Below are 12,292 nucleotides of genomic sequence, written 5' to 3'. Positions count from 1 at the left end.
AATGGGTTTTGATATAAGGAAAGGAAACATCTGGATCACAGCAAAGTATTTACCTGGTTGTGACAATACAGAGGCAGACAGGAGATCTCCTCATTTCACTGACAGAACTGGGGGGCATTTCATGAAGGAACTTGTCGGATAAAATATCTGACAAGTCAATTATATCCGACAAGTTTTGAGAAATTCTTTAGTCTGATTGGCTGATTTCTCTGAACTTGTCGGATATAATTGACTTGTCGGACATTTTATCCGACAAGTTCCTTCATGAAACGCCCCCCAGAATGGATGCTGAATTAGAAAGTTTTTACATATATCACAAAGAAATGTGGTACTCCCCAAATTGATCTCTTTGCGTCCAGACTCCATAAACAACTGCATGCTTATATTACATGGCTGCCTGACCCAGATGCAGTTTCAGTGGATGCATTCACTCTGGGTTGGGGTGATTCTCTACGCATTCCTCCCTTCTGCCTCATCCCCAAATGTCTCTGAAAAATCAAAAATGACAAGGCGCATGGTCTCTTTATTGTCCCAAACTGGCTGACACAAGCGTGGTTTTCCTCGCATGAGGAGAATGTTGAAGGATGAACCACTCTTTATTCCAAGACACAGGATCTGATTGCGCAACCAGTATCTTGGGAACCACACACTTTACACGCTTGCCTTGATTTGTTATGTTGCAGGTTTTGAAGCTGCTGTTCAAGAACTCTTTCATGAGCAGCAGAACAGTGGACATCTTGGCAGCATCTTGGAGGGCATCAACCCAAAGGCAGTATTGTACATATATAAGGAAATGGAAAAAGTTTTGTATACTTAAGAAGGAAAGTCACCTTCACACCAAGGTTAATTTTGTTTTGGAGTTTTTTACCGCACGTGTTTTATGAAGAGAACTTGAGCTATTCAGCTATTAACTCAGCATGGAGTGCACTTGCGGCCTTTCTAGTACTAAAGGATGAACAATTACTATTGGCACTCATCCGCTATTCTCTCATTTATGAGAGGTGTGTTTCAGCTCAGTCTCCCAAGGTCGCGGTATATGGAAATTTGGGACGTGAATAGGAGTATTTTATTACAAGTATATGAGAATGCTAGCTCCCACAAACTCACGTAGTTTGAAGCAATTTAACGATGAAGCTGTGCATGTTACTAACCTTGATATCCACCCAGAGGGTACAGACTTTGCACTGCCTGAATCTAGACAACATGATTCTCAAACAATCTCTGGTGTCATTAAAAGCGAATGAACATCTTAAGCAGTCGAGACCTGGAATTTTGGATTGGACATACTATTGAAAGCATACCCCCAGACAGACGTACGTGTGTAGTCACATACAGTACGGCCTATCTTTGGAGAACCAAAGAGATCCGAGGAGAGGAACGACATCTCTTCATTAGTTTTCGCAAGCCTTTCACGAGATTGACGGCACAGTCAATTTCTCGATGGATCAAGGAAATCATGACTAGCGCTGGCATTGACATCACAATGTTCAGTGTGCAACGCAACCCGAGCAGCATCTAGCTCAGCAGCAAACAGCAGATGCACCTATTCCTCTGTTCCTTGCAAAAGCAGGCTGGTCCAAAGAGCAGACATTTCGCAGATTCCATGACAAGCCTCTGCAAGATGAGGGAAAGTGTCTGTCACAGCTGATATATGAGGAAATGATGGCCTCATCAGACCCAGGTAATTGTAGCCTACCTTTTGCTTGCCATTGTGCATGCCTAAGATTGTTCAGTTGGAACAAATGTGACTTCTGTGCAACAAAATCTCACTTTGAGTTCTTGCGTAAAACACACAAAATAAAATAAAAAGATTAAACGAGAACTTACCAGTTTTTAAGTTTGATCTTTATTTTATGAGGGAGTTGGAGAAAGAATTCACAGTCCCTCCTCTCCCTCCCTGTCATGAATATAATTATCTCAAAACGTATAGATCAACTTCAAGTAAGTTTCTCAATCTTTCCACTCTGACAGAAGTCAAATCTTGTTGCTACGAAGTATGACTGCGCGCGCATTGAGCTGGCTCTCACTGTGAATTCTTTCTCCAACTCCCTCATAGATAAAGAGCAAACTTCAAACTAGTAAGTTCTCGTTTGATCTTACTATTAACGATTATAAATACTCTATTGAGTATTTTTAAATGCAATTTGGTAAAGCAGTGTTTGAGAAAATTACATGGAAACCAAAGTACACTAGGGCTGGAATGTGATTTTTGCGCATACATACAAATAGGCATATGTACAATAGTTCATTTAAATATTATTTAGCACAAAAATATTGAGCACAATTTACAACTAGTCTCAAAGCTATTTATTAAATAAAAAATTGTGATTGATTGAGAGTTGTGATCAATCATAAATGGATTGAGTGTGAGAATAATCTTTTTTGTTCAATTTTTATGAAACTGGCCCCTGGTATAATTGATTTGTGAGGGTCAGAATGATTAACTCTTCATTGTCGTAGGGACTGACAAATAGCATCTTTCCAAGAAAAACTGTTAATTTGTATTATGGCATCTTTCCATGAAAATTGCTAATATGAATAAAAGAGTTTGAAACTGAAAAATATTACTTATTTTCTTACTTGGCATTCTTCCATTATAAAAATATATATATAAAATTTTTCAGCTGAAGTTGTAATTTCTAGTCAGGGTGCAGCAGGATGGTATCAGAGGCCAAGAGCTAGGTTTGTAACACCACTGGCAGAGACTCCAACTCTCCCGTTTTCGACGGGAGATCTCCCGCCGAAAGCCCATTTTTGCACAATCTCCCGTTCTCCCGTTTGAGATTTGATTTCTCCCGCCCTGGCTCTGTGTCTCCCGGTGGAAAGGATTTCTTACTCATTTCTATCGTATGTTGAAAAAATAAGCCTAAGATAGCACCAGAGAACATCTAGAATCCTAGGAACTTCGCGCTTCGCACACATCAACTTGGAGTCTCCCGTTTGCTAGGGGTTTCGGGCGGGAGAATCTCCAGATCAGAAGGTGCTTGGGGTTGGAGTCTCTGCACTGGCATGTTTTACATAATAAAAAGAACAGTTGATGAGTGTGAGCTCCAATTTTTCAGATGTTTTACATTCAATCTTCTTACAATGTGCAAACAAAAAATAGGAAAATATGGACAAACTTTTTGTTGTTTGGTTGTTGGTTTGTTTTTTTTTTTCTTTTTTGGTTGTTTGTTGTAAAACACCCCTTATGAGGAAATATATGAACATTTAAGATTTTGGTGGCCATCTTAGTGGCCATTTTGAATATCTCAAAACCCTCAAAACTGCAAGAGTTGCATCATCCAGATTCAAATTCGGCAACCTCAGGAAAAGGTAGAAACCTCTCAAGGCATTGGGCAAATGGTAAAACAAGGTTTAGCCTCTGGCACTGAGACTACAATGTAATTCATTCCGGCCACAGGTACAATATAACTGCCCTCAGGTATTCTGTATTGCAACCACAATCTGTAGTGAATGAAAATATTCTTCAGCTGAAGGGTTACATGTAAATTCTTGTATGACATATTGGTGATCAGTTGACTTGACTGTATGCAGGAGACAGACCTGGGCCCAGTTGCTAGAAACTCGACTTCCATTAAACGCAACTTCACGTCAAACCCGCAGTATCGCCCACAAATTGCATTTCATCCCTGTATTCTATTGCTAGAAGAGACTTGCGTTTGATCGCAAGTTGCGTATGATTCTCGCTTATTATTCAGATGTAAATCATTGTGGAAGAGGATAGTCTGAAATTAGCCAAAGTCAATCCCTGCAAATAGCAAGCGCATCATCTGTAGATCACAGGAAGCAACAGCAGTAAGTATTGAAAAGTATGCTAAAATACAAAAACATGTGTCAAATACCTTGAGTAATGAAGTTTTACAGAACACTACTTCAGGATTAAAATGGCTTGGATACCTGGATATGCACATAATTTGCTTGTACAAAAAATAAACTCACATTCAAGCAGACTTCAGATCCTGAAAAGCGCATTCTGCAATATGACATTTAAATCAATAAGTGGAACTATGGGATCATCTAAAGCTGTGGCGAGTTCATTGGCAAGGAGTTTTTATGATCGCATTTATCTTAGCCTCTAGTTTTCACACTTTGAATAATTCCTGACATTTGCAAATTACAAAATCTTTATTTCACAAATATAACTGTCAAATACTATGCAGAGGCAAAAAAAGTCACTAATTCGGGTAGAAAGTGTATGATTTCAACTTCATGGAGTTGTCATTGCAGGGTTGCCTACATATATATGGCATTACACGTATCAGAAACAGGTATCTATGAACACTATGCTGTAGCAAGCTATGCGTACATGGATACGTTATGTGTGCATACAGACCACATTCAGTGCTATTTTTTTTTAGACGATGATCATGGGGAGGGAGGGGGTCGTTCACTTCCAGAATCTATCAGACAGTGTATTAAACTTAACAACCAACTACAATTTCAGTAGTTGATGGAAACCGACCTTCATATGAATTTCTGCATTGTTTACACAACTGATCTTATTTTACACAATTCAATAAAGCTTTGCAACTGGTTGACAAATTGCCCTACATCGACATAAATAAGCACTGAATTGATCAGTGTTTTACTGTACCTGGTAGTAGCCATGATAAAAAAGGCATGGGCGTACATACTCGAGCAGGATTCGAACTCATAACTCATAACTTTTGATCCCTTTGCTGAAAGGACTTGCATTTTGCAATCAAATGCCACTTTAAATTTGCGTTTGGTTCAGATCAAATGCAAAGTTGCGTTGGATTCATAATGGTCAGAAAAACTGCTTACATTGTAGCAAAAAATGCATTGTCACCACCAGTATGCTGACATTTTGTTCAACAAAGATTTATCTAATTGTGCAAAGTAAAATAAATCCATAACACTGCAGAAATTCATATGAAGGTTGGTTTTCATCAACTGCATAAATGTAGCCGGTTGATATGCTAGCCCTAACCCTACACTATCTACAGTGCGAAAACGAATGCACCCCCCCCCCCTTGATCGTCTCACGAAGATAGCATTTACGCACACGTACGTATCTGTGCCTATGTACGTTGTACTCTCATATAGCTACAGCTAGCTACAGCAAGGTACTAGTATAATAATGCCGCATGTAGGCGACCTTGCAATGATAACCCTGCGAAATTGAAAGCATACACTTTCTATCATAATTAGCGACATTTTCCCCACTGTAACAGTATTTTACGATCAAACTTATGTAATAAGGATCTCGTAGTTCACATATGTCAGGAATTATTCGAAGTGTAAACTACAAGATGCGATAAATGCGATCGCAAAAACTACTTGCCAACGAACTCCCCACAGCTTTAGATGATCCCATAGTCCCACTTATTGCTTTCAACGTCATTTCACAGAATGTGCTTTTCTGGGATCGAAGTAGGCATGAACGTGAGTTCATTCAAATTTTGCACATATTGTGGTATCCTAGCCATTCTAATCCTAAACAAGCATTCTGTACTTCATTGTTCAAGGTATTGGACACATATTTGCATATTTTTCCATACTTTACAATAATTACCGTCATTTCTTGTTGCGATGCATACACAATGCACTTGCTGTTTGCAGGGATTTATTTCTGCTAATTTCAGACTATCCTCATCCACAATGATTTACATCTGAATAATTAACAGGAATCAAACGCAAATTGCAATCAAACGTAAGTCTCTTCTAGCAATGGAAAGCAGGAATAAAACGCAATTTGTGGGAGATACTTGCGTTGATGCAATTTAAACACAATTTGAGTTTCTAGCAACGGGACCCAGAAGTGATAGAGCAAAGTCACTATGACTTTGTACATTGATGACTGTAGTTCCAAGTTTTTTCATCTGCAGATCCAGGTCTGCCCCCCTTAGAGTGGGGGGGGGGGATCCAAATGCGGACCTAAAGTGTACATTTTCATTTTCTTACTGAAAACGACATAATGGATTTTTACCAAACTTGGCAAGTAGCATTCCTAGGGGTATAGGACCTCAAAGTGTTTGAATTGGCACCATGTTTTCCTTGGGGGCCCCAGGGGGCTCAACCCTCCATAATTAAGGAATATTCAATAATATCCTTCTCTAGAATCAGAAGTGAAGTACAGTGTACATGGCAGGTATTTTTACCAGTGTGATGGAATATGCAAATGGACACCATGCCCCCAGCTCTAAATGCTGCCCCCCCCCCCCCAAGTTGCCAATTTGATGTTCTCAGGTTAGAGTCTGCAAGAATGCATGGAATGTGAACTTGTGATACTCAGGTGAGCGCAAGACCTGAGGGTCTCTTGTTCGAGTTGCGTTTAAACATGAAGTTTCTAGCAACGGGGCCCTGATGATTTTTTTGTTAAATACATCTTCCTTTTTTTTTGTGTAAAAAAAAATACGGCAGTACCTATGTGTCGTGATGATTTACAGACTTTTCCTTGTTATTTCATACATTATACATGACACACAGAACACATTTATTTGCAATTTTAAATGTGATAATGCATACAATAATTGTGTTTTAAATTGTTTTGAATACATTGTTTCAGAGACTGAGGTAATCTTTCTTCTTTCTTCTGTAGGCAATGCTGAGATATCGCTCTCCAATATTGAAGGTCATTGACATTATCTGCTTGGCACCTTTCTTCATTGCTGGCTATGTTGAGGAGAAGCAAATCCTCAATGTTGACCTGATGACTGACTATGTTGACAATGTTGTAAGTGGATTTACAATACGCACAAGGTAGTTTCAAATGAAATAAGACAAAATCAATTGTCTGCAATCATAGATGGTGCTACTTGGCACTTTTCCAAAGTAGCATGATAATTTAGATCACACTTGCTGATTGCAGAATTTATGCAATCCGCTAAGTTCTAGTTGTGGCAGTGTAGCACCACTACATTTGTCCATAGATTCATTCTGTGGATCCCAGTGAATATCCGAAATACATTTCATGCAGACAGTAATGGAGCAAATCATTAGAATTGACATGAGACAATGTTTTTTGTAGACTTTGAGAGAGTGGCTTCCAAATGGAGAAGGCAAGACATTAAGGTGTCACGGATTCAATATTAACCCGTTCCTTACGGGAACCTGGTTTACCAGGTTCCCGTGGGAGCAACTGATTAACGGGAACCTGGTAGGTTCCCAAAATGAAGACAAGGGTGCCTGCTTCAGTGGCCTAAATTCATGTTTCTTTGTGTTAAAATGCTCAGAAAAGTGGGTTTGATAAAAAGATCAGAGTTTATTCTATCAGGATTTGTTCTCCTGCTGTTTAAAAAAAGGGGGGTTTTACAGTATTATGTACCCTTTCCCGATTTAGTTTTTTGCTTGTTCTGCTGTAAACTCGTACGAACCTGTACATAATGATCAAGGCGGAGATCAGTTAGAAATGCGGGTTCGCTGACCCCAGTCACCTCATTCAGGTACCTGGTTTTGTGTAGAACAAAAGATTCTGAGAGCTCATCAGCGCACGCTCTATTCATATCTCGCACCCAATCAATATTTCCATTGTTCACGGGCACATGTAGTTGACCACAGAAAGGGGGACACAATGAACCGCTTGACTGCCTTCACACAGCTGGATTACCAACCTGTGTGCCTCTCTGTTGACGGGCGAAAAGAATCTCGTTTGGGGGCATTAACTCTTACCGTGCCATGGTCGCCGAACGGCGACCTTAGTCCTGACGTGCCATGGTCGCCGATCGGCGACTAAGAACAGCGAGAAAAGCATTGATCATTTAAGTTCTTGTGGTACCGTAATGTGTTACACCAAGCAACTGCCAATGATATGTACTGGTAGCTGATTAGCATAGCCATCGCTTCCACTAAAAATATGAGCATGCTTACATAGGAAAATTTTGAGTAAATACATGATTTTTCAGCTAGATGTATTTTTTTCACATCGGGAAAATCCGCAGCGGGCGCACCCTCTGCGAGATGTGTATGGATCAAAAGTCTCATAGGTAAACCACGCGTGTGTATGCTATTGACTCTGCGTGTATTGTCTATGCGGTTCCACTCGCATTGTTCCGCTTGGACGCTGTCCTGCGGGAAGCTGCTTTGATTTTGTCCCTCAAAGAGGGTCAGCTTTCGTTCGTCGGTCAAGTCTTTCATCCTTTTGTTTTGGTGAACGTCACTAATCGTCCCCACGCTAGCATAGGAATTGCGCGTGGACAAAGGCCTGCCGATTTCAATAGAGTACGCCCGCCCGCGGTCCGCGTAGACAAAAGGAGGATTAGCAGGTTCTTCCTTCTCAGGTGGACAAAAGACACTATTCCAGGGCCCGGGACAATTACTTTAGTTTCAAATACATTATCTGGGACTAAAGGACTCAGATTTGGGAATGAATTACTGAGGCAGAAAGAGAAATTGCTAAGACAAAATAAACTGCTAGTATCTTTGGAATCATACAATTCTAGAAGGCAATTTTGTTATCATTTGAAAGAGGAAATGTTGCTCTAAAACTTTCTCACAGAGTCAAGGGAGCGCTCCATTGAAGAAAAAACAAGACTGACTCTTTTTTTCCATACTACACAAAAATTTCTAATAATTATTTTAATGTATCAGATATTTCTGCAATATTTCAGATTCAGATAGATATTGTGGCAAACTGACTGCATGACACCAAAGAGCAAACATTTCTTGATATATGTTGTGTAGAACTCAATTCAAAACAGTCAATAGTTTCAGAGATATGGCAGTTTTAAATTTCATTGTCGGTCCAGTTTCGAAACGTTCTGGCGTTAGGTAAAAACCTCTGGCACGTTAGGGGTTTTGGGCCTGGCACATTAAGAGTTAAAGAAACTCAGAGAATTGCGGAAGGAACGGGTTAAGAGCGTGCGCTCCGGTCCGACTTGCCTGCTTATCTGTTAAGTAGCCAGCTTGGCTCAAGCTTGGCATGCGCCCATACCATCCATGTCCAGGAATGCCAGCTTAAAAGTCTTTTGTTTAGTGCTTTTGTTTCGTACACAATGGGCCGGATGCATAAAAACTAGCAGTTGCTTGTTCTAGCCTTTTGCTTGAATCCATACGCTTAAAAACAAGCAATTGTTTGCGAGCAAGTACAAGCAATTGCTTTGGCGCGACAATCCAGAATGCATCTGGCATGCATGCATTCTCTACTGCATTCCCGGATGCAGGCATTCTGCCTGCATTCAGAATACCCTACTGTTAATCCCTTCAGTCTTGTGAATGGAGGCATTCCATCGTATTCCGAGAATGGGGATTATTAAATCCTCTAGTCAAGGTGTTCGGAACGTGTCCGAGAATGCAGACGCGTTACTGAAACCATACGTACACGAAGAATAATATTGCCTTTGTGCGCTTCTATTGTCTTTGTGCGCTTCTATTGTCTTTGACCTTCAATAGACGACACTCTGCCCTGTCGCTGTAGAGAAGTCGCGCCATACACGTTGTACAGCCAAACATGTGCGCTTTCAGTTGAGTGTGACGAGTTTCTTCAGTGCACTTTTTTCCTGCCTTTTCCTGCTCGCGATCGCTCAAACCGCTCGCTTTGATGCCTTTGCAGCTATCAACTGCGCTAGTGGCTGGGTCACGAAAGCGCGCCCTTTGGACTGTTTCATAAACTTTGCTAATTCAAAAGAAAAAAAGATGTTATGTTCTATCTGCTATCAAATATGTACTTTTTATCAAACTTGATATTTTCATCGTGTTTATGACACAGGCCTACGATCAGGGTTGATCTTATACCTAATTTGCACGCAGAGTTATGCTCAATAATTTGAGAGTGAAGGATCAATTGTTAACTCTTTATTGAGCAGGCCATGTCGACCAGTAACAATTTTGACAATTGTTCCGTGACTTGGATACTAGCAGTTAGATATTTTTGCTGAGAAAGCGTCGGATAATGCTGAGAACCTTTGCATAAAACTTATGCAAAAAAATCATGTGAGAGGTTTTTTTTTTTGCAATTAAACAAACAAAAAACAAAAACTTGCAGTTTTGGATGACAATTTCTTCCAGAGGAACGCATTTTTGGATGGAATTTTGCCACTTTTATATTCAGATTTTTGGATGGATTTTATTGATAAATAATTATAATCTTCAGTGAGACCTGACACCAGGCATATTCAAGACAAACTCTCGCAACTTTTTTTAAAAAGATTAAATCTGCTATTTATCGTTAGACAGTTACCCCTCACCATGACTTTCTCCGCTCGATGGAAGTAGGCCTATGTTTTTGTTTTTGTTTTTGTTTTCTTTCTTTTTCTCTCTCTGATCAAGAATTATTTTAGGATTTGTTTATAAGTATTTGTGATTCTTTGTTTTCCCTCTTGCAAGAATGGCATAGAATATAAATGCATGTATTTTTATGCTTAATTGTAACGTTTCCTATTTTAGATTTTATCATAATAGATTGTTATTTTTCACTGTTCGTGTAATTTTATTGTTTCCTCGCTGCCACACACTCGCACACCCACTGTACGGTCCATAAAACACATTGATGCAGCGTCAGATGGAATTAAGTATAGAATTCCATTGAGAACTTCAAGGAACGAGCCCTACAACTCTTGTAATTTTAGTTCGAATGCTTTCCACACGCTCAATGAGTCTAACAAATTCTTCTCGGATTGTCTACTGGTTCTCACGGAATCAGAAAATTATACCAACAAACCCAACAAATTCTAACACATTTCTTTTTACATGACAACATGTTTAACAAATTACAGAGGAAGTGAAAAATTTGAGAGATGCAACATCCAGCTATCCATACGAAATTCAACACATTTTTATTTTTCAAATTACGCTCACTTAATGAACTTCATCGAGCAACATTTTTTAAACGAATTAACAAAATCAAAATCAAGGCGATGGTGGACGTCACAAAATCGGGAAAAAAATTCTAACCCTCCAAAAGCTTGTAACAATCTTTATATAAGTTTCACAAAATCAGATTTGAGTATAAACCAATGACTTTGATTGATTTTACTAGATATAGGCCAAGGTACACTTTGAAATGATATTCACAATTTAAAGAAATGCAATTGTAACTGTGATACAATCAACAAGGATGTTCTAGTCCAGGCGCAGCGACCCATAAAAAATGACTTTGTTCAACCCACCCCGTAGAAAAGGTTTGACTGCATGGGGTGGTCGGTTGGACCCTCTGGAACACCCCTAGGTAGTATGTGATATCAAATTGTGGTATCAATGAAATTTTACAGGCCATTTTAGTTGCGACATGACCATATTCTAAGAGGAAGCGTCTGCGCACACTACGACTACTACACGTACCACTAGCACTGCTACAGGCGCCAATGCCAGTGGTGCGTGTTATAGTCTTAGCGTACAAAGACTTTTTCCGCGACAAACATCGGTTTTTGCCTGCAAACTAACTTTTCACGCTAAGCTGGGGTCGGTGTAGTGTAGTTTCCAGACGTTTTTATTTCGTCTTTATTTCTCCGAGTCGAAGCAAGCCAAGTGAGAGTGCATACCCAGCGATTGTGACGCACGAACCGTTTTTTTGTGGCAATCATTGAGCATGCACCCTCACTCGGCTTAGCGCAATACAGCGGGCTTCTGCACAATACACAAGCTGTAACTCAGAGAAATAAAGTCGAAATAAAAACAGCTAGAAATTAAGACTAGGGTGGGTAACGCTTGTCGTTATTGGGGCACTGAAAATGGCAATATTATCACAGTTTTTGCATTTATTTCACGAAGGATTCATCGAAACGCCTTAAAACTATATATGTGCATGTTGCTAGAGATGTCAGCAATACAATGGGATACATTGTAAGGTATAATATTGTGCATGGTTACCATGGTAATCGGATGCCTACAGGTGATTGGTAACTCCCAAAAATATCTGGAATTTAGACAGGTTTGTTTCTTTTGCCTTTCGTGCACATCAGTCATTGTAGATGAGCTCTACACAGTAAAATTAGTCTGGATAAAAAGGGACGCCCAAGATTTTTCCCTCATTCTCTCCTCAGCATTAATTCATTACTGCACGTTTTGAATAAAATTTACATATCATGATATTTCATTTTATTCTATATATATGTATATATATATATATATATATATGTATATATATTTTTTTACAATAGCTAACAAACACAAAAGTACGCTTAATTCTTTGATGGATAATCCAGCGCACGTGTATATTCCTTCTTTAGAAAGGAATTTATCGATATTCTTGAATAAACTTCCTTTAAGAACATAAACAATCAATTGCTTTCCTCTGCTCTTTTCCAGGATTGTTTTGAATGACCATCACTCTGTAAATACTCGAAAGAGCTACTATAGAATATTGGCTTTGCTTTCTGTATTCATCTTATTT

General features: G+C 39.4%; 1 protein-coding gene across 1 annotated transcript in view; it reads left to right on the top strand.

Annotated features, from left to right (window-relative positions):
- Nucleotides 1-12,292, top strand: part of LOC139709964 (uncharacterized) — an 80,370-nt gene that overhangs the window by 29,070 nt on the left and 39,008 nt on the right. Inside the window, exon 2 of the mRNA XM_071621913.1 lies at nt 6,566-6,700. Within this exon, the coding sequence (XP_071478014.1) occupies nt 6,566-6,700 (135 nt within the window). The remainder of the gene's footprint in view (nt 1-6,565; nt 6,701-12,292) is intronic.

The sequence above is a fragment of the Diadema antillarum genome, unplaced genomic scaffold, assembly GCF_040938485.1.
Source record: "Diadema antillarum isolate AM-2024a unplaced genomic scaffold, OU_Dant_1.0 seq00001483_RagTag, whole genome shotgun sequence".
In the NCBI taxonomy this organism is placed as follows: domain Eukaryota; kingdom Metazoa; phylum Echinodermata; class Echinoidea; order Diadematoida; family Diadematidae; genus Diadema; species Diadema antillarum.
This window is presented reverse-complemented; position numbering and strand designations above follow the sequence as displayed.